This window comes from Sorex araneus, chromosome 3, assembly GCF_027595985.1.
Source record: "Sorex araneus isolate mSorAra2 chromosome 3, mSorAra2.pri, whole genome shotgun sequence".
In the NCBI taxonomy this organism is placed as follows: domain Eukaryota; kingdom Metazoa; phylum Chordata; class Mammalia; order Eulipotyphla; family Soricidae; genus Sorex; species Sorex araneus.
The window spans coordinates 172226201-172246752 of record NC_073304.1 but is presented as its reverse complement, the minus strand read 5'-3'; the positions used below and the strand labels follow the sequence as shown (position 1 = coordinate 172246752).

Sequence of the window (20552 nt, the reverse complement as noted above, 5' to 3'; positions counted from 1 at the left end):
ATCCTGTTCTGTTATGCCTCAAGGGTCCTGGGGTGGGGTGGGGAGGCTGGATGCTCATGTATTGATTAAGGATCAATAATACATAGGCCTTTTTCTGTAAGGGGAGCCTTACTCAGCAATGATTGATTACAGATTAGTTTCTAGAGGGGCACTGACAGACAGGCGACGTGCCTGGTGCAGGGGGACCCTGTCTCTCTCCAGAGCCTGCTGGGAAGGGCATCATCGAGGCGGCGAAAACCTGAGGGTGAGGGAAGTCTTGTACTTTGCACGGGTGGGAGATGATTAGCACCAGGGGTGAAAAGTTCTTTTGCTGTAACTCTAATAAAGAACGATTTGCCGCTATCTACCCAAATTACACCCGCTCTGACCTTTTGATTCAGCAAAACCACGTCTGGGAAGGCAGTCTATAGATTTTAATTTCTAACTTGTGTAAGAACATATGCTGTTTACTGCAGCAAATTGGAAATAATAAAAAAAATTTTACGACGAGGGAGATGGGAGGGAAAAGACTCCAGTCTGTCAGTATGGCACTGCTCGGATAGATGACAAGTGCCATCTATAAACGGGGCCCGGAGAACTGAGAAAGGCTACGGTGACCCTCAGCACTGCTGAGACTGCCAATAGTCTCCTTTAAAAAGGGTACGTAACAGTCTAGAACGGGCCGACTTGTGTATGAAAGGTGAACAATAGGTTACTTGCTATTTAAATTTTAGAAGGATGGAGAAACTAATAAAAAAAATGACATGTAAGGGCTCGAGAAGGATTTCCCAATTTACTCTTGATTTATATTTTCTGGTATTTGAACCACGTGAATAGTTTCTACTCAATGATTTTAAAAGCAACAAAAGCAACTACTGTTGTCAACAGACTGAAATAGAAATTTTTAGGGGGGGGCGGGGTGCTGGGATCGCACCCAGTGGTGCTCAGAGGACCGTAAGAGTGCCGGGGACTGAGCCAGCTCAGATGCACGCCAGGCCAGCGCCCCACAGACTGAAATCCAAAGTCAACTTCAACCCGACCAGAGCAATTCCTCCTGTCCCAGCCGCGCGATCTGCCGCACACATCTGCCCTCCGATGCATCCGGAAAGGCGGGGCGTCCTTTCCCGTGGTCTGTTTTCTCTCCTGCCTGTCTTCCTCCAGCCCCACTCTCCTTAACACCTTCATTGTCTCCCTTCACTGCCCAGAGAGCAGTCAAGGATGTCGAGTCTGTAGGGCTCCGCCAACTGAAATTGCTTTGTATACTTTTTGGCAGATTTAGATTCTGCGGGCCGTAACAGATAACCTGTCTCTCCTAGAACGCGAGCACTATTTATATTCCTGACGAAAGCCCCTCGTGAATCTGAAGGAGGAACCGGGGGAGTGACAGCCTCATCTTTCCTGGAGCCCAACCTCCACCACGGGATCCCGACTCCCCTGGCGCCACCCGCCCTCAGCTCACCTGAGCACTGACAAGGAGGGAAAGAAAGAGTCTAGGAAACCCTCGCCTTTAATCCAAAGGATGTGGTTGGGGTTGCTTTGCATATCATTTATTTATTCCTGGGCCATTTGCCCATACCAGACACATCCAACCAGAACATTCTAGAACATTCTGAGGAGTAGGAGGGCTGTGGGTGCAAAGCAACCTGGTTTCACAGTTCCGCAAAGGACCCTGCGGTACAAATGTCAATTTGGATTTAAAGCCATCAGGCACAGTGATGTCACTGGAGAGGCAATCAATTCAGTAAGAGGATTGATTCTGAAGGACGTCTCATCTGAGGGCGGATTCAAACCTATAGCCCATTAGATAAAAACAAAACCAAAAATTACAGCCCAATGCTCAGGGTGTGTGCAGGGACTGTGGGCCGGGGACTGCAGCAGCCACTGGGCTCTAACTGCCCGGGGATGTCGATCCGGGCTCTGTGGTCGTTTGACAATGGTGTGACCTTGAAAGTTACCCATCGATCTGCACCTCGACTCTCTCTCAAGAAAGATGGGCGGGTAGCAGTGCTGGCTGCAGGGCTGCTGTGAGGGTAAGGGGGTTGAATACTTAGAATAAACAGGCGGAACAATTGGTGTGAAAACAGAATTATACTCCTGGGATCCTGTCGCTTTCACAGAACTAGAAAGTCTGGCTGTGTCCCATTCCTTCTGGGTTAAGTCTTTATCACGCTCTTAAAATGGATCTTCAAAATAGAACACAAGGAAACAGTTTGGGCTCCTGAACACAGAGAAGCAGCAAGACGAAGGTAAACAGTATCACGGTCCCTTATTTTAGCTGTTTTAAAAATGTTTCTTTTATTCTTTCCTATAGGAAAAATATTTAGATCATAGTTTCATAATTTTGAAATTAGGCTCTAAAATGTCACTGACTCAGCAGAGTAACGCTAATCTGTTTTCATAAAAACACCCAGTTTGATATTTTTGTTCAAAATAAGCTGGGAATATATATATATTCAAAATATATAGGCAAATATTTATCTGTAGACATTTTGGCGATAGCACAGTGGGTAGGGCATTTGCCTTGCACATGGCCAACCTGGGTTCAATTCCTCCGTCCCTCTCGGAGAGCCTGGCAAGCTACCTGTATCCCGCCTGCATGGCAGAGCCTGGCAAGCTACCTGTGGCGTATTCGATATGCCAAAAACAGTAACAACAAGCCTCACAATGGAGACGTTACTGGTGCCCGCTCGAGCAAATCGATGAACAACGGGACAACAGTGCTACAGTGCTAAACATTTTTATAGGTCAGTTTATTTTTTTAAAAAAACTCAATATTTCAGTGTTAATCTCGAATTTTTGAAGAGAAGTGATTACATATTAAGAATATATAACATGGCATGTTATTACATGGAGATGAACCAAGTCACATTATAATCTACAAAGCTTTTTTTGGTGGGTGGTGCTCAGGGCTTGCTTCTGCATCTGTGCTCTGGGATCTCTCCTGGCAGTGCTCAGGGTTGTATGTGGTGCTGAGGACGGACCCTGGCAAAGCAAGGTACATGCTATCTCCCTAGCCCTCTATTTTAAGAATTAACTGGCCAAATAACAATCTGAAGTTCTAAGTTGGAGAATATAGGCATCACCCCCCTCTACCAGCCCCACACACCCCTGCCAGGGAGCAGATGGAATAAGAAATGTAGCTGTAGAGTCATCATAATGACTGGTTCAGGTCCCAGCATCTTCGAGTCAATGAGGAGGTGCGACCTGGCAGTACTCAGCGGAGATCACAGTAAGTATCACCTACCTAGAACTGAGCACTGAGGTTACAATGTGCACCTTTGCAAGGACTGCAGCGAGGGGTAGAAATGACCTTACAGGAAGCCGACCATGAAGTTCTGCAGCCCTGAGAGGCCCGTGAACTCTGGCCCCCCAAGTGGGTATTCTCGCTTGCTGCAGCGGCCAACACAGCCCAGGTGGCAGGCCAGCCCTTCTCGAACCCTCCGGTCCTGCGGACTGGCGCTGCGTCACGACCCCTGCTCTCATCACGGAGGGAGAGCCCTGGGACCTTGATTCCTGGCACAGGTGAATTCGGAACAGTCCACCAAAAACTACTGTTGAGAGACAGGTAGAGTTCAAGAGCCTAAACTCTTATTCTTATAGAAAATTAATTTTTTTCAAAGAAAGGTTTCCCTTGATTAAAATGGACAATTTGATCTATCAAAATGAGATTTTCATGCTTAATGAAAAAAAAAGGGGGGGGAATGCCCTATCAAAAAGAGGTTTTATAATCATCTACAAAGCTAGATATAAAACCTTACTAACATAAAAGCATCACCACGTTTCTTTTTTTTTTTTTTTTTTGCTTTCTGGTTCACACCCAGCAATGCTCACACCCAGGGTTACTCCTAGCTCTGCACTCAGGAATCACTCCTGGCGGTGCTTGGGGGACCATACGGGATGCCGGGGATTGAACCCGGGTCGGCCGTGTGCCAGGCAAACACCCTACCCACTGTGCTATCACTCAGGCCCTGCGTTACCACATTTCTGATTATCTTTATTTCATAGGTCCCACTTGGCAAAATTACAAGCAAGTTTGTTAAAAGGTCAAATTCTTACCAGGTGAGGCCAGTTCCCCTGAGGATTCAACCCAGCACTAATGAAGAGCTCCAGCTATAGGAAAACAAACATGTATCTTGACCCACAACTCCAGGGGGGGGAAAAAAAATCAGAACACAAAGAGAAAGTGGACTTGGATTTTTAATTTTTTTTAAAGATTATCTCTCTATATATATTAATAAAAAGTGCAAAGAATAGACCTTCATGTTTAAATTATATTCTAAAATAAAATATATATTTCCATTAACTGCAGGAGACAGCCGGCAGGTAAAGAGCCCAAGAGAGTGCAGTCCCTCTCCATCACTACAGTGGACGTATATTTTTAAGGAAGCACCGAGGAAAAACAGAGTTCACGATACATCTCGTAACACAGAGAGCTTTTGGGTGTTTTTGAAAGCAGTTTGTTTGCATTTTCCACCTAACACAGAATGAAGGGGAAATCAAATCCACAGACAGAGAGGATATTGCCAAGAACAACCTTGCCTTCTGCACCACTGTTTCTGGGCCCCGGGGCTGGCCCCTCTGGGCAGCAAAGCCACATTCACACGCATGTGCTGGCAGGTACTATCACCCGAGGCCCTGAGCCGCCGGCAGCTCGTGCCACCGTGTTCTCTGCTCATGGCTGTGGCCATGCCTCAACATCTGGTCAATGACGTTCCTTCCTGTGAGACGTAACTCATGTTAGGGGGTTATTTTCAACAAGGCTTAAAGAAACAAGGGATTGGAGACTCTATCCGCTGCTTTCTTACCTAGTTATGGTGTTAGGAGCAATAGGTTATAGAAATGACAAAATGTTGGGGGGCGGGGTGGTCACAGCCGGCAGTTCTTGTTCCTGGCAGAGCTCAGCGGATGCTGGGGTCCCACCTGGGGCTCCTGCATGCAGAGCCTGCGCCCCGGCCGCCGAGCTCTCTCCGGCACAACGGGGACTTTTCATAATAAAAACACACCTATGAATCTCAACTTTTCCCCTTTGAATCAGTTTGGGGTATCTCAACAATTCCATTAAAAGACAAAAACAAACAAACAGAAAATGGGTGACTCTGTGGCAGCTACGCGTCCACACAGAGAAGCAGCACGGCTCGGTCCTGACTTGGCCCTCCTTCCCGACTCCCTGCCTTTTCATCACTGAGAAGGGTTCTAGCGCAGAAAAGATAGGCTCTATCTTTTATGCCTGTAGCAACGAAGCTGTAATACTGGCTATGACAGCATTTTGTTTCATAAACGTCATTAATATGCTCTAACTACATCTAGACACAGTCACTAGTAAAATACAGACGCGCTGCAGAGATCAATTACGCATGACTTGTAGACTCAACCATCCACGTCGCTTCTCTTTCTTGGCCTGTTACAAGAAACGATTTTGGTTAACATGTGTCTACACAGCACCAATTTTATTTCAAAAGCAGCGTCTTAACCCAGTCACGGAGATGAATCTACAAGGACACACGCCCGAATAGCTGTTCTCCGGAACTTCAGTCACGTGGAAAGATCAGTAACTGGATTAGATTCTCCGTCAAAACTACTGGGCGGTTGCGAAAACCACCAACGGCAATGCCTGCAAAGACCCATGTCCGCGGGATGAAGCGAGAAGTCCCCGGACATGCAGCTGAGATGTACGAGAAGACGTTCATGCCTGCAGCTGATGGACACCGTGTTCTGCAATGACAGAAGGAACAGGTCTCTAAGAGTAAAAAAGCATCTCATAAAACTCTGTCATATAGAAAATAGCCTATTCTCTACGTCCATTCCGCTTGTCACTGAAGTAGCGCGTCGGTGTCCACGCTGCCTTCCGCGGGGGGACGGCCGGGGGTCACAGTCTCGAGGGCTCCCGACGCATCTCCTCCCCACGCTGACAGAAGCCGTGGCTCCATTCCACGGCTTCGCCCAGACTCATTTGCACTCATGCTCACATACACAAAGCACCCACAGTTCTCATCTTCATGACACTGTTGTCACACTTTCCCCCCACTTCCGAAAATCTGTCAGGAAAATGTGACTGCAAACTCATTCTTCGCGTCTATCCCCGGCCTGACGAGGCGCCGCTCTCCCGCGGGGGTCCCGAGAGCTCCGGCCCGCAGCAGCAGGAGAGGCCCCAGTCGTCCTTCTTGGACCCTTTGGTTCCCACCTTAAATGTTACAGTGAATGTAGACTTGACTCAGGAGGCCCGAGTCAAAGGCTTTACAGATACTGAACCTGAAGTGCATTAAGAGAATAAACATCTGCTTTAACAGCTTAGGAAAATTTAAAAAGTAGCAGTAATAAACACAGCTCCCCATACATGAAGAATCTACAAGAATCTTTAAAAAACTTCATAAGAAATCAAAGAACTTGGTGGGGGAAGGAAGGAAGGAAGAAGGGGGTCGAGTCACGTAACCAAAGGCCAAAAGGTCAAATGCAATCGGGTACCGACTACATTCTTTGAAAATATTTCATGTGCTCACCTTCTGCCCAAGTTACACCTTAAACGTGGAGGACTGGGAAAGACAGACAGGAAGGGGGAGGGTCACATCTCATTGACAGGAGAACAAAGGGAAAGACTTCCAAGGAGGGAGGGAACTAGCTTTTAAAGAAAAGTGCTTTCAATATGCTTCTGCAAACAAACAAACAAAAAAACACGAAAAATCCAAACCAAACCACAAAAGGAAAAATAAAACAACGGAAACAAAAACAAAAAATATATATACAGGACCTGGAGTCAATTCCAAAGTTGTGACATTTACTTCACCCACAGGTCAGGCAAAGCTGTTCATTTATAGGAGCATCTAAATAAAAACGTCAAACAAAACCAAACCGACCTATTCCATCACCACGTCGCCACATTCCAGGAAAGAACGGGGACCCAAATTCCCTTGAATTCAAATTTCCCACGTTCAATGCAAAGTGCAAGAGCCAGGGCTTGGCCTACACAGCTGCACGAGCCACCCCCCGTGCTCCCGAGAGCCCACCAGCTAATTCTCAGGCTCCTGGATGCGCGTCCACCACTCCACCGGGCGCTTCCGAAAGTCAGGCCTCAGTTTCCCACGGCTTAAATGAGAAGGATCGACTGACGCGCGGAAATACATTCAATAAGCAAAAGGAAAAGCATTCTGGGGTCAGACGCCGCCCATGCTCCAGAGGTGGTGGGTACACTGTGCCAGGGCAGGGGTGCGAGGTGGCCCGGCCTGCACTTCCCGAGCAAGAGTAGGACTCACCCGAGGTTCACCCCCTCTACGCGTCCTCAAGACCCCAACAGGGGCGGGGTTCTGACTGAGTACCTGAGATCAGAATCAGGTTGAAAAATGCATAAAACATTAACAAAAACAAAAAAATCATTTCTGAAGGGAGACAGGAAGAAAAAAATAATCACCCACACTGAATTATGGAGAGAGTTTAACTACTACGTAAACATGCGGACACGGGAAAATTAAACAACAAGGAAGGAGGGGGAGGGGATGGGGAGCTGGGGGAGGGGGCGGGCCCTGCCTGGAAAGACTCAGGCTCCCGAGAGGGGGCTCCTGACACCCTCGAGGGCGACACTTGTGCCCGGCAGCTTGACCACAGTGGAGGTGCCAAGCCAGCAGCAGACAGACCCAGGGACACCGCAGGAAGTTGGAGACTCCGGAGCCGTCCCAGACGGAGGGCTCAGGGGCTACCAGATGGGGCCAATTCTGCTGGCGCAGTGGACGAAACAAACTGGTGGTAAAAAATACCAAAAACAGCCCCCCTCCCGTTCTTCAGGGAAAAAAATATACAAACACCCCCCCTCCCCCCATAAGCCTAAACAAAACGAAACAAAATCAACCTTCTCCCTCTCCTAAAGAAAAGCACGTTAGAAACAAGCGCCCCCGCGAGAAGTCCTCCTGTGTCCACGCCGGAAGAGGTCATTTTGTTTTGGACTCCACGTAGATCTTGTCTCCATCCCGAATGCCAAAGGAATGCAGGGCCCGAGAGCTGTACTTCATCTCCTCAGGCCCGAAGGGCGCTTCGTGGTCGAAGTAGTAGAGGAGCATGTTGCTCGTGGGGAGCTGCACGAGAGTTCTTAACTGCTTCTTGAGTTCTGCAACTGTCTGGTCCAGGCGAATGCTCACTTCCTCCACCTGATCGTTAAAGTGGACCTGGACTTTGGCGCTGCTCTGCGGTCTGAGGTCCACTTCTGCCAAAGGCTCCAACTTCCCATATTTTGTGATCAGTTCATGGTACCTAAAGATTTAAAAACAAAAACAGAAGCGAAGCAGGGCTCAGCGTAAGCCACCGGCATGAGAACTACAGGCTTCGTCAGAGCTGCAGGCCAGCTCCGCTACCAGTCCCCACACCTTTCTCGTTCCTTGTTCCCAGTCTCTCCCTCTCCCTGTCTCTATTCCCCCTACCTCACCCACACCCCCCCCCAACTCCCCCTACGTTGTCCAGCTATCTTATCAGATGGTAACTGTGGAACTGGTCGTCCCGTGGAGACCATGTTAAAACCACATGCCTGCACGAGGAATGTTCCAAGAGCTGGTGCACAGGCTTTGCATGCGGGAGCCTCACGCTCCACCCCTGGCACCACAAGGCCCCCAAGCACTTCTAGGAGTGACCCCCAAGCATGCTGAGAAGCCCTCAAGCACTGCATGTGTCCCCGCAACCCAACCCAACCTCTACCACACCCCCCACCCTGTGGGCAGGGGAGGATTATCTGTAAGTACAGTGACCGCGCTGCTACTGGCTAGAGAGGAAATGGAAGCAGAAAAGGGTCACTCCAAAGGCAGAAGAGAGACGTCCAATCGCTCTGCAGAACCAGTTTTCTCGGGTGTCATCATCAAGAAGGGAAGGACCAAACCTCATGCCCTCGGTAACTGCCAGGAAGATGGAAGAACACTAGTGGTTCTGAGTCCTGTGAGGACAACTCACAAACTCGACTGTCCAGCGTGCCAGCTTTTCAGAGTGGTGGAGACGTGAAGATGGCAGAAGCCACCAAGAAAGTGAATTACAGAGAAGGTGAGGCCCCCGCCCCCCATCTCCTGCGTGGAGAATCTGTTTCCACGCCAGCTGTGGGGAGCTGGGTCTGCTTTTGAGAGCACTGTGCAGCAGCGGACATGTCAGAGACGGGGGAAGCTGGGAAGCTCTGCTGAGAGCTTCCTTACAACCAACATGCACCGAGACTAACTCAGACCCAGAGTACAGCGATCCTGTAAGACCCCTCCCGCGCCACCCCCACCCTATTTCTGGCTTTGCTTCAGCTGAACTAGGGAGAAGGAGCATCAGAGAGAGAGGAAGACCCAAGGCCAGAGTCGCCTCACTAGTAAAGCTGGGACGACACGCCCCACCCACCTTACTGCATAAAGGAGGCACGGAAGTGACATCAAATGCGATAAGGGTTTCTCTCTACTCCAAGTTTATATGAAAATTAAAATAGTAACGTTGCATTCCTGTCATGGGGCTTCCATGACTGAAACCCACACATGCACATGCACACATACACACATACACACACACGCGCGCGCACGCACACGCCCCCCTTAGGAACCACACAACTGAAACAGTCTTGGGTGGCACCTCTTGGAAATGGTGCTGGCATAGTGAAACAGATGATCAGCCCTTCTCCCAGCACTCGAGTCAAAAACAGTACTTTTTTAATGGTGCTTTTAAAAAGAAAGCAGCAGCAACCAATGAAGAAGGAAAGAGAAGGAATACCTATAACAGCTAAGTGGGGACCCTGGCTCAGCACACAGAAGCCACGGAGACAGTGCTCCAAGACTGAGCAGACCAACTACCCCTCCCCGTTTGGAGAAACTGAGGCTGCATGGGGCAGGAGTCAGCCTGAGAGAGACTGCAGAAAGAGCCAGCATGCCGGGAGAAGATTAGCAAGGACTAAGAAGACACACATTCCAAACAAGCCCCAAGCCACCAGGACCTGACACTGCCAAGGTCCCCAGCTGAAAGTGTGACAGGACTCCAGAGCTCTTTCCCACACCCCGTCTCACGGCCCATGTCCTCAGAGGAGTGAAGCTGGGTTACCGTCATAAAATCTCAGAGACGAGGGCAAAACCCAGGGGCCTCAAGTAAAAGGTGACCCCAACTCTAGGGATGGTTCTCCTGCAGAAAACCAGCTGGCGATGTCCATTTTACACTCTGGAAGATCAGAAAGAATCCACTCACATTTCCAGAAAGAGGCGAGCCAGAGAGGCCCCTTAAATACAGGCAAGAAGCTAAGACACAAAATGGTAACTAAGTTATACCACAGCAAAAAGCACTAAAGGAAGGAATACATATAAGTAAACAGCAGAGACAGAATTCATCTGAAAGAAAATGTAACTGAGAGCCAGGAAAAGGCCCAAATACCCTAAGATCCTAAGGTCTATAAAGTAACAAGTGTGTGAAGGTAATAAAACAAGTGCTCAGAGAAAATGATAAACAACACGACAAAATAAAAAAGGAGATGGCAGAGACCTTGAAAGAACTCAAGGAGCAACCCAACACCATCTCTGACCAAAGAAATCCAAAAGCATCACCTAAGAATATTGCTAAACACCCAAGTTCTTTTTCAGAATTAAATTTAATAGTTTAATATTCTGAAATTAAAACTTCAGGTTTTTAACTCTGGGGCCACACCATGCGTGCTCAGGGCTTGCTCCTGGCTCTGCACTCAGGGATCACTCCTGGTGGGGCTCGGGGACCCGATGGGATGCCAGGGATGGGACCTGCGTCAGGCCGGCCAAGGTAAGCACTCTACCCGCTAGATGACTTTCCGGACCCCAAGGTTTCTTTACTAACTTGCAGGTAAAGCCAGCAGATTTTTGTGTATCCGTAAAAAATCTGTATATAGTATAGATAACAAATATTCACTCTTTATTCTATCAAAAAACTGAAGAAATGGTAGAATTGTTACTCATACACACATATGGTATGTGTTTTCCCACTATGCAAAAGTAGAATTTTCCTTTTCAGTATGATCTGGAGGGTTATTTTTGGAGCCTGGAGACACTATTACCACTAATTTATCTAGAAAACATTTTTTTCTGAGCATTCCCACCCCCCAAAAGGGACCCACCAAATCATACCAGACAGAAACGTTCTCTGTCTATCACAGCTTTGGGCCCTCTTTAAGCAAGGCAAATCAGTAAATGTAAGAAATCAGGATTTTACCGAGTTCCCATTAAACTTTGGAGACCAATTTCTTTCCAGTCCAACTTGGATACTTTACTCATTTTTCAAAAGTCCACTCAAACGGAACCGTAGCTGCACACTGTCTTATCTGTCTCAGTTTTGATTAGCATCAGCCCCCACAGAGAAAGTCTTAACCAGTAAATGTTTCCTGATGACAAACTACTTGTTAAAACTAATGATCTTAATTTATATTCCACCAGCCGGCCCCTGCACACGGCTGGCCAGTCCCTGCGAGCCTCCCTCCCGAGGAGGGAAGGGTGGGAGCCTACCTGGGAGGCGTTGCTGACAAGGATGGATTGCAGCGCTCACACGAAGCACACGGCATTTGGGGCTCAGAAGCTCGGCCATGACCTTCTAACAGGAAGTGGCCAATCACGGGGACAATAATGCGCTGCCCACAGCACGAAGGGCAGCGTGAGCATGATAAATGGGGCCTCGCACCATCTGCAGCCTCGGACAAACACTGCCCACGGGCAGGCCGCGATCTGCTCTGCACCCTTCCCGGTAAGTAGGGGAGCAGAGTGGCCCTCAGCTCCCGGGCCCGGAACCCCGCCCAGCTAAGGTGCAGGCGCCGGCGAGAGGGGCTGCAGGCGGCGAAGGAGGGCACGGGCAGCGCCCCTCCCCGGGCACCGAACAAGTCTTCGTCGCAGGCCTGAGCGAGGCCGAGGCAGGGTGGCGGCCCCTACGGCTTCCCCGTCTCCCTGCAGCGGGAATCCCGCGGGCCCATGACGAGGCAATAAACGGAGGTGGGGCAGGGGCACTCGAATGGGGAGGGCTGCAGGTCCCTGCCTTTAAACCTTCGTCTGGGCGGCTGTGACCGGAACTAACGCCCAGTGTGGACAAGTCCTGGGCCCAGAGCACTCTGGACACCGGGGAGTCTCTAAAACGTCCTGAACAAGCAACACAAAACATTAGATCTTTTACATCATCTTTAGGAAACCGGAAACCAAAGCAGGCGTACAAATGAAGGGCTTTTTGGAGGCAAGAATGCTTCTACCTGTGGATTCCATATCTCCAATGAGTCCAAGCAGCAGCTATCATAACCTAAGCGGCACCCACAGAAGCAAGACGGCACTGCCACCTTATGTTGGTGCTTACTTATTTACTGCAGTAAACTATGTCTGCCTGACACAACTGTCCAGAGGGTGAGTTCACAGAGCTATGTCATAAACTAACAATACTGTCCTTTCCCCCTCCAATGGAGAATCATACTGAGTAACTAAAGGTTTTGTTTTAAGTAAAGGTATGCTATTATAAAATTAATCCCTAATACTCTTTCTTAAGGATGCAAAAATTAAAATATTAAAAATTCCTGATGGTTTAACTGGTTAAGTTAGATCCCCGACATATCAATAGAAGATATTCATTTACTTTTTTTCTGATTCCCAAGACATTCTGGAAGGACGGAAATATAACCCAAACCCCCGCCTGTCAGAGTACACTTCCATTTGGATATGGTGTCAGGTCATGGCAGATCAAGGAATTTCTTTAACATGCTACTAATCAAGATTTTAAAATCTACTCACAGTTTGTTAAGGTTACCACTATCTTATTTCTTAAAAGACATAAAAATCACATTTTAGAGGTAGAAAAAAGCTTAAAGCTTGCTGATTACATACTTTATAGCCAAACCGGGGGCCATAACCAGAGTGCAGGCGCTGAATGGGTGGGTACGCATTAGAACTCAGGTCCTGTTCTCAGACCAGGATTTGCTAAAATAAGTGCCCAGCTGTTTGAGTAACTCCTTTTTCTTTCTATATTTTAAATGACCTCTCCTTTCAGGCTCTCTTTATAGGTTTTCATTCTTCTATTTACCATTCTTCTATTTACCCTCAGGGATTCCTCAAAATTCACTCACAGATACTCTTTCCTTCTTTTATTTCTCATCTTCTATTACAAATCTCTTTCTTTTAAAAATTAACTGAGGGGTTGGAGCAATATACAATGGGTCAGTACAGTGGCCTTGCTCACGGCCAACCCACGTTCCATCTCTAACATCCCACATGGTCCCCCAAGCACCACCAGGAGCCACTCCTGAGTGCAGAGCTAGGAGTAACCCCTGAGCAGTGCTGTGGAGCCCCGAAACAAACAACAAAAACTGATTAAGTTTCTGCGGTTTACAATACTGTTAATAATGGTCCCTTGTGCATATAATTCCAATAACACACCCATTGTGTACCTACATCCTTTCTTTAACTAATTTTATGGCATAGCTATTTCCCACTGTGTTCCTCAAGCTTCTGTTTTGTTGTCTTCTTCCAGATTTATTCTCTCATTTTATCCAAATATAAGATGGAAAATTTTATGTAGTGTGTATTTTACCAGTTTAAAGAAATCAAAGATATTTTGCTCTCCATGTTTTCCTGCAGCTAAAAACTTTTCAATTCAAATGATGAAAAAAGAAATTGACACCAACGTTGCACAATTTTTTCCGAAACCAGTAATCGAACCCTTACCAACTCATTTTATAGTCAGTTTAAAGTGCTGACAGCGAAAGCAAATAAAATACAGCTTTTTTTCTCAAAAAATTAAAAAGAAATACTACATACTAACATCCCCCATGACCTTAAACACAAACATCTCCAATGAAACACTGGCAAACCAAATTCATAAATGTTTAAGATGAATTACCACAATAACCAAGTAGAATTTATTCTAGAATAGCAACATTTGAAAACCAATCACTATACCTCCCATATCGCAGACTAAAGAAGAAAAATTCTGACATCAACTAAAAGTCTAATATCCCCTTAGGAGAAAAAGTTTTAACAAGTCAGAAACAGAAAAGAATTCCACTTTGTAAAATCTGTGTACACAAAGCCTCGAGCTAACGTTACATGTAGGAGCAGAAGGCTGAAGGCTTCGCCCTCAGACTGGAGGGAAGCCGTCCGATCTCACCACACTTACAGAACAGAGCTCTGGAAGTTCGAGCCAATGCAATTAAGGCAAGAAAACAAAATAAACTCATAAAGATTGAAAAAGCAGAGATAAAATATTTATATTTGCAAAAGACATCAAATACTTAGGTATAAATCTAACAAATTATTTATGGGATATAGTTGAAAGTTATGAAATGCTGATGGAAGAAGCCAAAGGCCTAAATAAATGGAGACATACGGTCCTTACAGACGGGACGATCCGATATGGTAAAAAACGTCAGGCCTCTCTGGGGTTGGAGCAACAGCACAGCGGGTAGGGGGTTTGCCTTGCATGCGGCCTACCCGGGTTCGACACCCAGCATCGCATATGGTCCCCCAAGCACCACCAGGAGTAATTCCTGAGTGCATGAGCCAGGAGGAACCCCTGTGCACTGCCGGGTATGATGCAAAAAAAAAAGAGTTAGGCCTCTCCACCCTGATCTACAGACTTGGTAAAATTTCTCAGAGACACTAATCTCATCTGCAGCTCTATTTCTTTTCGCCAAGAAATACACCTGAGAATGAAATATTAACAATCGTCAACTTTCAACAGTGTGAACGTGCTTTATTAGCCTCTGATTTCTAGCCTTGTCTTAAATCTGAAAAGCAAAGACAACCAGGATTAAACTGGCCGTGCCCTGTCCCAGAAGAAAGCTCCGAGCCCGAGACGGGTCCCCAGGACAACACTCAGGAAGTCGGGCTTGTTCCCATCATCCCTTCGAGGGCAGGCCCCGACCCTCAGCCCTCACTCCGGTCCAGACCGGGGAGGCTGGGAAAGCAGCAAGAAGCCCCAGTCGGGTCCAAGGCCACTGGCCTGACAAAGGCTGTGAGCTCGGGGAAGGCTAACGTTTCAGAGCACTCGGGGAGAAAGCCCCCTTTGTTCCTCCCCGGCCCCCGCTGAATGTGAGGAGTGCTGTGTCACGGCCCTTGTCAGAGGATGATGGAGCTGGCAATCTGGAGACCCCCAGGAGACTCGGGGCCAGTGCCGGAATGTTCCTCCCAACAGCAGGGCCTCTGTCTGGAAGGAATAGGAGGCAAGGGACACAGCACACTAGGATTTCTCCAGCATCCAGGACAAAATGGGCCTTCATTACGGCGGTGTCCAAATACAGCCCGCTGCCCCGCGCGCACAATGACGCGGAGATACAATCGGCGCTATTGAGAAAGGCCATTAGTCCCGAGCAGGCAGAACCGCCCCGCGCTCGCTCGGAAAGCGCAGCGCTGATGGCTATCGCAGAGGCGTTTGAGGAATGCCCCACGCGATCCCCGGGACCACGAACCATTCCCAAGGCAAAGCTCCACGACTCCTCGGGACACACACAGAGTGAGGTGCCCGGGGAGGCAGAGCAAAGAAAGGCCTTTCGGGAAAGGGAGGCAGCGGACGCTGGCGGGCCGGGACGCTCTCCCGAGAGCAAGTCTACACGGAGAGACTCCAAATCAACTCACTTCCTCCCACGGGCGGCAGAAGCAACACGATGTTACTGAATGCCCCAAAGATGACATGTTGATTTCTAGAAGGAACAGGAACACGGATTTTCATTCCGTTGCTCTTGAAGACTAAGGCAGAGGAGGGCTGTGTGGGATCACCCCCACCAAGGAGTGTGAGAGCGGTCTCAGACACCTCACAGAGAGAGACGCCTGCCCGCCCTGGAGGGCAGGGGGCACAGACAGGGGCTGTGGGCAGACGTCTGATTCGGGGCATGAACCACCCCCCCCCCCCCAGCCCTGCGTTTCAGCACGCCGCCAGTGTGGACGCGTGTTCCTCTCCGGCCCCAGAGGAGAGAGGGCCGTCGGACCGGGCAGGGCTAAGGGCTGCACACAGCAGTGCGGACACGGACAACCCACTGCGAGAGGACGCGCCTTCCTTTGTGGGTCTCCGGGTCGGGAAACACCAACCAGCACCTGCCCACCGAACGTCCCCGTCCTGCTCCCCTGGCACGCCCTGCCCGCTCGGGCCTTGGTGGTCACAGCCAGCTGCCCTCGTTCACTCCCCCAGCCCTGCTGTGCTGGGTCTCCCGTCAGCCCCAGTCCCAGCGTGACTCAGTGATCTAGATGCGCCACCTCTCCTGGCAGAGGGAGGACCCGCGGCTCCTTTGTGCTTCCCGACAGAATGCCAACAGCCGCTGCAGTGAACCGCCCCGGGGAGCCGCCTGCACAGAGACGGGCTCGGTGGTGGCTGAGCTGACAGCGCTGGGAAGGAGAGCCCGATGGCCAAGTCAGGGGTGCAGGCCAGAGTAGGGGGGTATGCAAACTGCAGGATGCAGGAGGAACCCTGACCTCAGACAGGACGGTTAGGGAATAATTTAAAAAAAAAAAAAAGGTGCTAACAAGCCCAGCATCACCCTGGGGAGCAGGAGCAGGGAAAGGCGCCCGGGGCGAGAAGAGTGTCTGAGGTGCGTCTGATGTGCAGGAGGAAAGAGAGCAAGGCGTTGTTTCATTCTTTTCTTTTGGTCTGATGTCGTTATAAAATATAGCTTTTGTTTTTGTTTTTTTATGGAAGGGGAGGAGGAGGCCCACGGCCTACAGCACTCAGGCTTACTCCTGGCTCGGTGCTCAGGGAACTCTCCAGCAGGTGCTCAGGGGTCCACATGGGATGGAACCAGGCTCAGGAAGGCCAGAGTCTCCCCCCCCCCCAGTCCTGTCTCTTCTCCAGCCCGGAAGCTCTCCTGTGCCAGCTGCCCTCTGGGCTCAGGGCGACCACTGAGGAGACCACAGCAGTGTGGGAAAATGGAGACATCGTCAAAGACAGCGAGGCGCCCTCAGATTCTGCACGCGCCTCTGAGAGCAGAACTGCGAGAAGCAAATCAAGAGCCGAGGGTGCGGGAGGAGGCAGAAGACAGCAGACAAGGCGGCACAGGACCGGCTGGCAGGGAGGGCAGCAGCCACCCTCCTCGGACACAGCAGGGCTGGACACACAGGGGAGAGGCCGCACCTGGAGTTCAGAGGCCGCTTCTAGAGGAAGAGGCCGTGGAGGGGCCCAGGCCTGGGTGAAAGCTCCCCGGGGGGCGGGCACGGGCGAGCACCCTGAATTCCTCAAGGCTGGGAACACGAGGCGGGCGGGGCAAAGGACACCGAGCCGGGGCTTAGCTCAGAGGACGCAGGACACTGCTGTTTGTGTCTCTTTATCTCCGGCTCTGGCTCCGTGCCCCTGGGTTCCTAGTAGGTATCGAGTAAAGAGATGAAACTGTCCTTTGAAACGCAGCTAGCCTACACAGTTATTTCCTAGAAGTTCCCCTGGTGGGGGAGGAGATGCCGCTAGCTGGAACCTGAGCGGCCCGGGGAGGACGTCTTCCCGGCCACCTGCCGGCTCTGAAAGGGCACAAGTCACAGATGAGGGCTTTCGAAGAAAGGCTCCTTTGACGGACCAGCAAAACACTATGGCTTCGAGAGCCGACGGATCGGGAAACCCACTGTTGCCTTCCCCTGCTTTGCAAATTATCTACGCACGGACCATATGGGTGACCCTGAGCTTCTCTGCGGTCGCCATTACCACCGTGAACAGGTCCAGCCGAGGACCAACGTCCCAGCTCTGCCTCTCGGTGGAAGGCAGTAAAAAGGGTAATTGAGCACCTGTAGGAAATTATAACAATCTTAATAAGCATGTCTCCTTTCGGTCCTCTAAACATGTTATTCTACTCATCATCAAAATGGAAATAATTCCGGTAAATGGAGCTTGTGTTTTATTCTGAGAAAGGAAAACAGAACATGTAAATTTCTCGACTGTCTTTGAAGTCTTCTGTTGCTCAAGCAATTAATCACAGGGAAACAGATGTGCTGAACAGTCCGACTGGCTCAGAAAATAACTTTGGTGACCATAAAAGACATTCAACTGATCATAATGACTGTCTCCTCATTTTGGCTAATTTTTCTTATGTCTAACTTGAGTAGAGGTATTTCATACTTAATGATTCAAGACCGGAAAAATGAAAGCTGGAGGAAAAGTTCAGGAACCTTAACATCTAGCGGATGTTGCAGGAATTAGAATCTATAAGAAAATCAAGTTAAAAACATTTCTTTAAAAAAAAAAAAACAAAAAACTATGGCCAAATAAGAAGGAATGCTTTCTACCAAAGAATGGGTATTTTTACCCTACCCCAAAACTGAAGCTCAAATAATCAAAACATGACTGAAACACCAAATTATCCAGATTTTCACCTTTTACTATGCTCCGTGCACTTCACTGTTTGTTGGTGTTTGAAGTAGAGATCAGGCACATACTTCCCAAGACAAAGAGTCACAGGTATAGTCCTAACGACAAGACTGTGTATCACTATTCTTAATTCAGAGAGAATGAATCTCTTCTGCCCTCCTTCCCCTCCCACTCTGCTGCCACAAAGAAGCTGGCCTGTGCTCTCCCTCGAGTATCGGACTCAGTTCCTGGGACACCCTACGGAACTGTGAGTATCTGGATAATCCTACCAGGGGACTTATGAGGAAACCGTCAGGGAACAGGTGCTAGCGGAGATTTGTTCCACTCGAGGGTCGGCACCTGAGGAAAGCCCGGGGCAGAGGGGAGGGCACCAGAGCCCCCCAGGCCCCGATCGTCCCTGTCCCTCCCCTGAACACCAACCTCACAGGGAGGGAACACAAAGAGGCCTGTCACCAGAATCTGAAACCTTATAACTCGTCCTTACTTCAGGCACAGGCCGAGCGGCAGAGAGGGGCTGGACTGCGGGGAATCAGGACTCAGTGCTCAGGGGTGAATCCCGAGAGCCAGAGCTCGCTGCAGGCTGTGCGTGGACGGTCCACTCTGCAGCGTGGCGCACACACAAGCTTCCGCTCTGCCCTGCTTCCCGTCCACCGGAGCAGGCCCAGGGCTCTAGCTGGCGGGGAACTGTGAGCCACAGAGCCCGCTGCTCTCTGACCGAGCTGCAGCCCTGCCCAACCCGGCCGAGCTGACTCCTACTGCGGGCAGCAAGAACCTGGTGCCGGGAGGCGAAGATGGGTCAGACTCTCACACGTTACAGGGCAATCTGGGCACGGTCCTGGGAGGGGCCCGGGTGCGTCCTACAGGGCTCATGGGTAGAATTCTGCAAGTTCCTGCCGTGGAGGCGTGAAAGAAACCTCACTGTTGGTACAAGAAACACAGCACTCAGGGCTGGAGTGAAAGTCCAGCGGGAGGGCGTTTGCCTAGCATGGGTTCGATTCCCAGCATCCCATATGGTCCCCTGAGCACCACCAGGAGTAATTTCTGAGTGCAAAGTCAGGAGTAACCACTGTGCGTCGCCAGGTGTGACCCCCTCCCCCCTCAAAAAAAAAAAAAGGCCAAAAATGAAATACAACATTCAGATCAGTGCTTTCAAAGCTTCGGTCTGAGGCCTAGAGCCCCTGGGTGGGTCCGAGCGTGAAACCACAGCTCGAGCCAACACCAGGAACTGAGAGCATCGGGAACTAGGGGAGGCAGGAAAACTCAAGTCCTGATAGCAGGGAGAGTCGCTGCCATTCGAAGGAACCGAGCTGTCATCTAATGAATTCCTCCCTCACTAAAGATGGCGTCTACGACCTGCAGTCAAGAGCATCGACTGTTCCCGGCCACAGAGACGGTGCTGCGGGGAGGGCGTCTGCCTGTATGAGCAGACCCGCCTTGGCCCCCCAGGACTGCCAGACCGAGCTCCTCTGGATGTGCCCCCAAACAGAACAACACCATCCCAGAGACACCTATGCACTCAGGGAGAGACACAGCCAACTCCCTGTAGAACGGCAGGGCACGTCCAAAGCCAGAGTATTTACTTCTGCCACTTAGTTGTTAGACCGAATCAAATAAAACTACAAACATCAGACAGATACAACAAAATACTTTTTTTGAATTTAACTCTTTACCTAAGAAACAGTTTCACACACTTTAACCTGAGGCTCCTCGGTTGTGAAAATGTCCAGTCATGCCCGATTCTTCCTACCTTGTCATTTGTTGTTCATTTTAAAAAGATTTGTCTGCCTAACATTTTTAAAGACCTGACTTTTAAAATACTACTAATAACATCTTAAAGCTTTTACGCTGAGCCAATGGAGACGTCTGGGACGTGGGCTCGGACAGACAGACTAGAGGGAAGGATGACTCAGATCCGAGAGGCAGGGCGCCAGAAGGACCCACTGGTCTGAGTCATGCTCAGCCCCAGCTTGCTGCCTGTTTGTGTGAGACGACTCCTGTCAAACGGGAGGACACGTAAGTCTGACAGTCGTTACAGAAAGCGTGTGACTTGTGGGTAGTTGATCCTGGCACTCAAATACCTGTGTATCTGACCCCTGCCTGGGGTTTTTTTTCCTACCCTTATACAGATACCATCCCTCATGCGGCATTCCTGATATTCCTCGCCAAACGCACACTAACTCCGCCACAGAGGGAGCAGCGTCCTCAGCCCTCAGCCTCTCCCTGCCTGCTCAGCGGCTCTTCTGCCTTTACTGCTCCCGAGCTCTTTCCTCATCTCTGAACCTGGTGCATTTATTGAACCTTCCAGACCACAGCACTTAGCAGCGCTG

At 49.6% G+C, this 20552-nt stretch overlaps 1 protein-coding gene across 2 annotated transcripts in view; it reads right to left on the bottom strand.

Annotated features, from left to right (window-relative positions):
- The window catches only part of TBCEL (tubulin folding cofactor E like), a 63507-nt gene that overhangs the window by 5398 nt on the left and 37557 nt on the right, over positions 1-20552 (bottom strand). The window contains exon 8 of one of the 2 annotated variants that reach the window (XR_008629191.1): positions 7817-8214. Coding sequence is in view for 1 of the 2 variants with exons in the window: in XM_055131106.1 (XP_054987081.1) it covers positions 7896-8214 (319 nt within the window). In the remaining variant the exon portion in view is untranslated. Of the gene's footprint in view, positions 1-4158; positions 8215-20552 lie in introns of those variants that run through there. The other variant, XM_055131106.1, reaches the window with a different exon arrangement.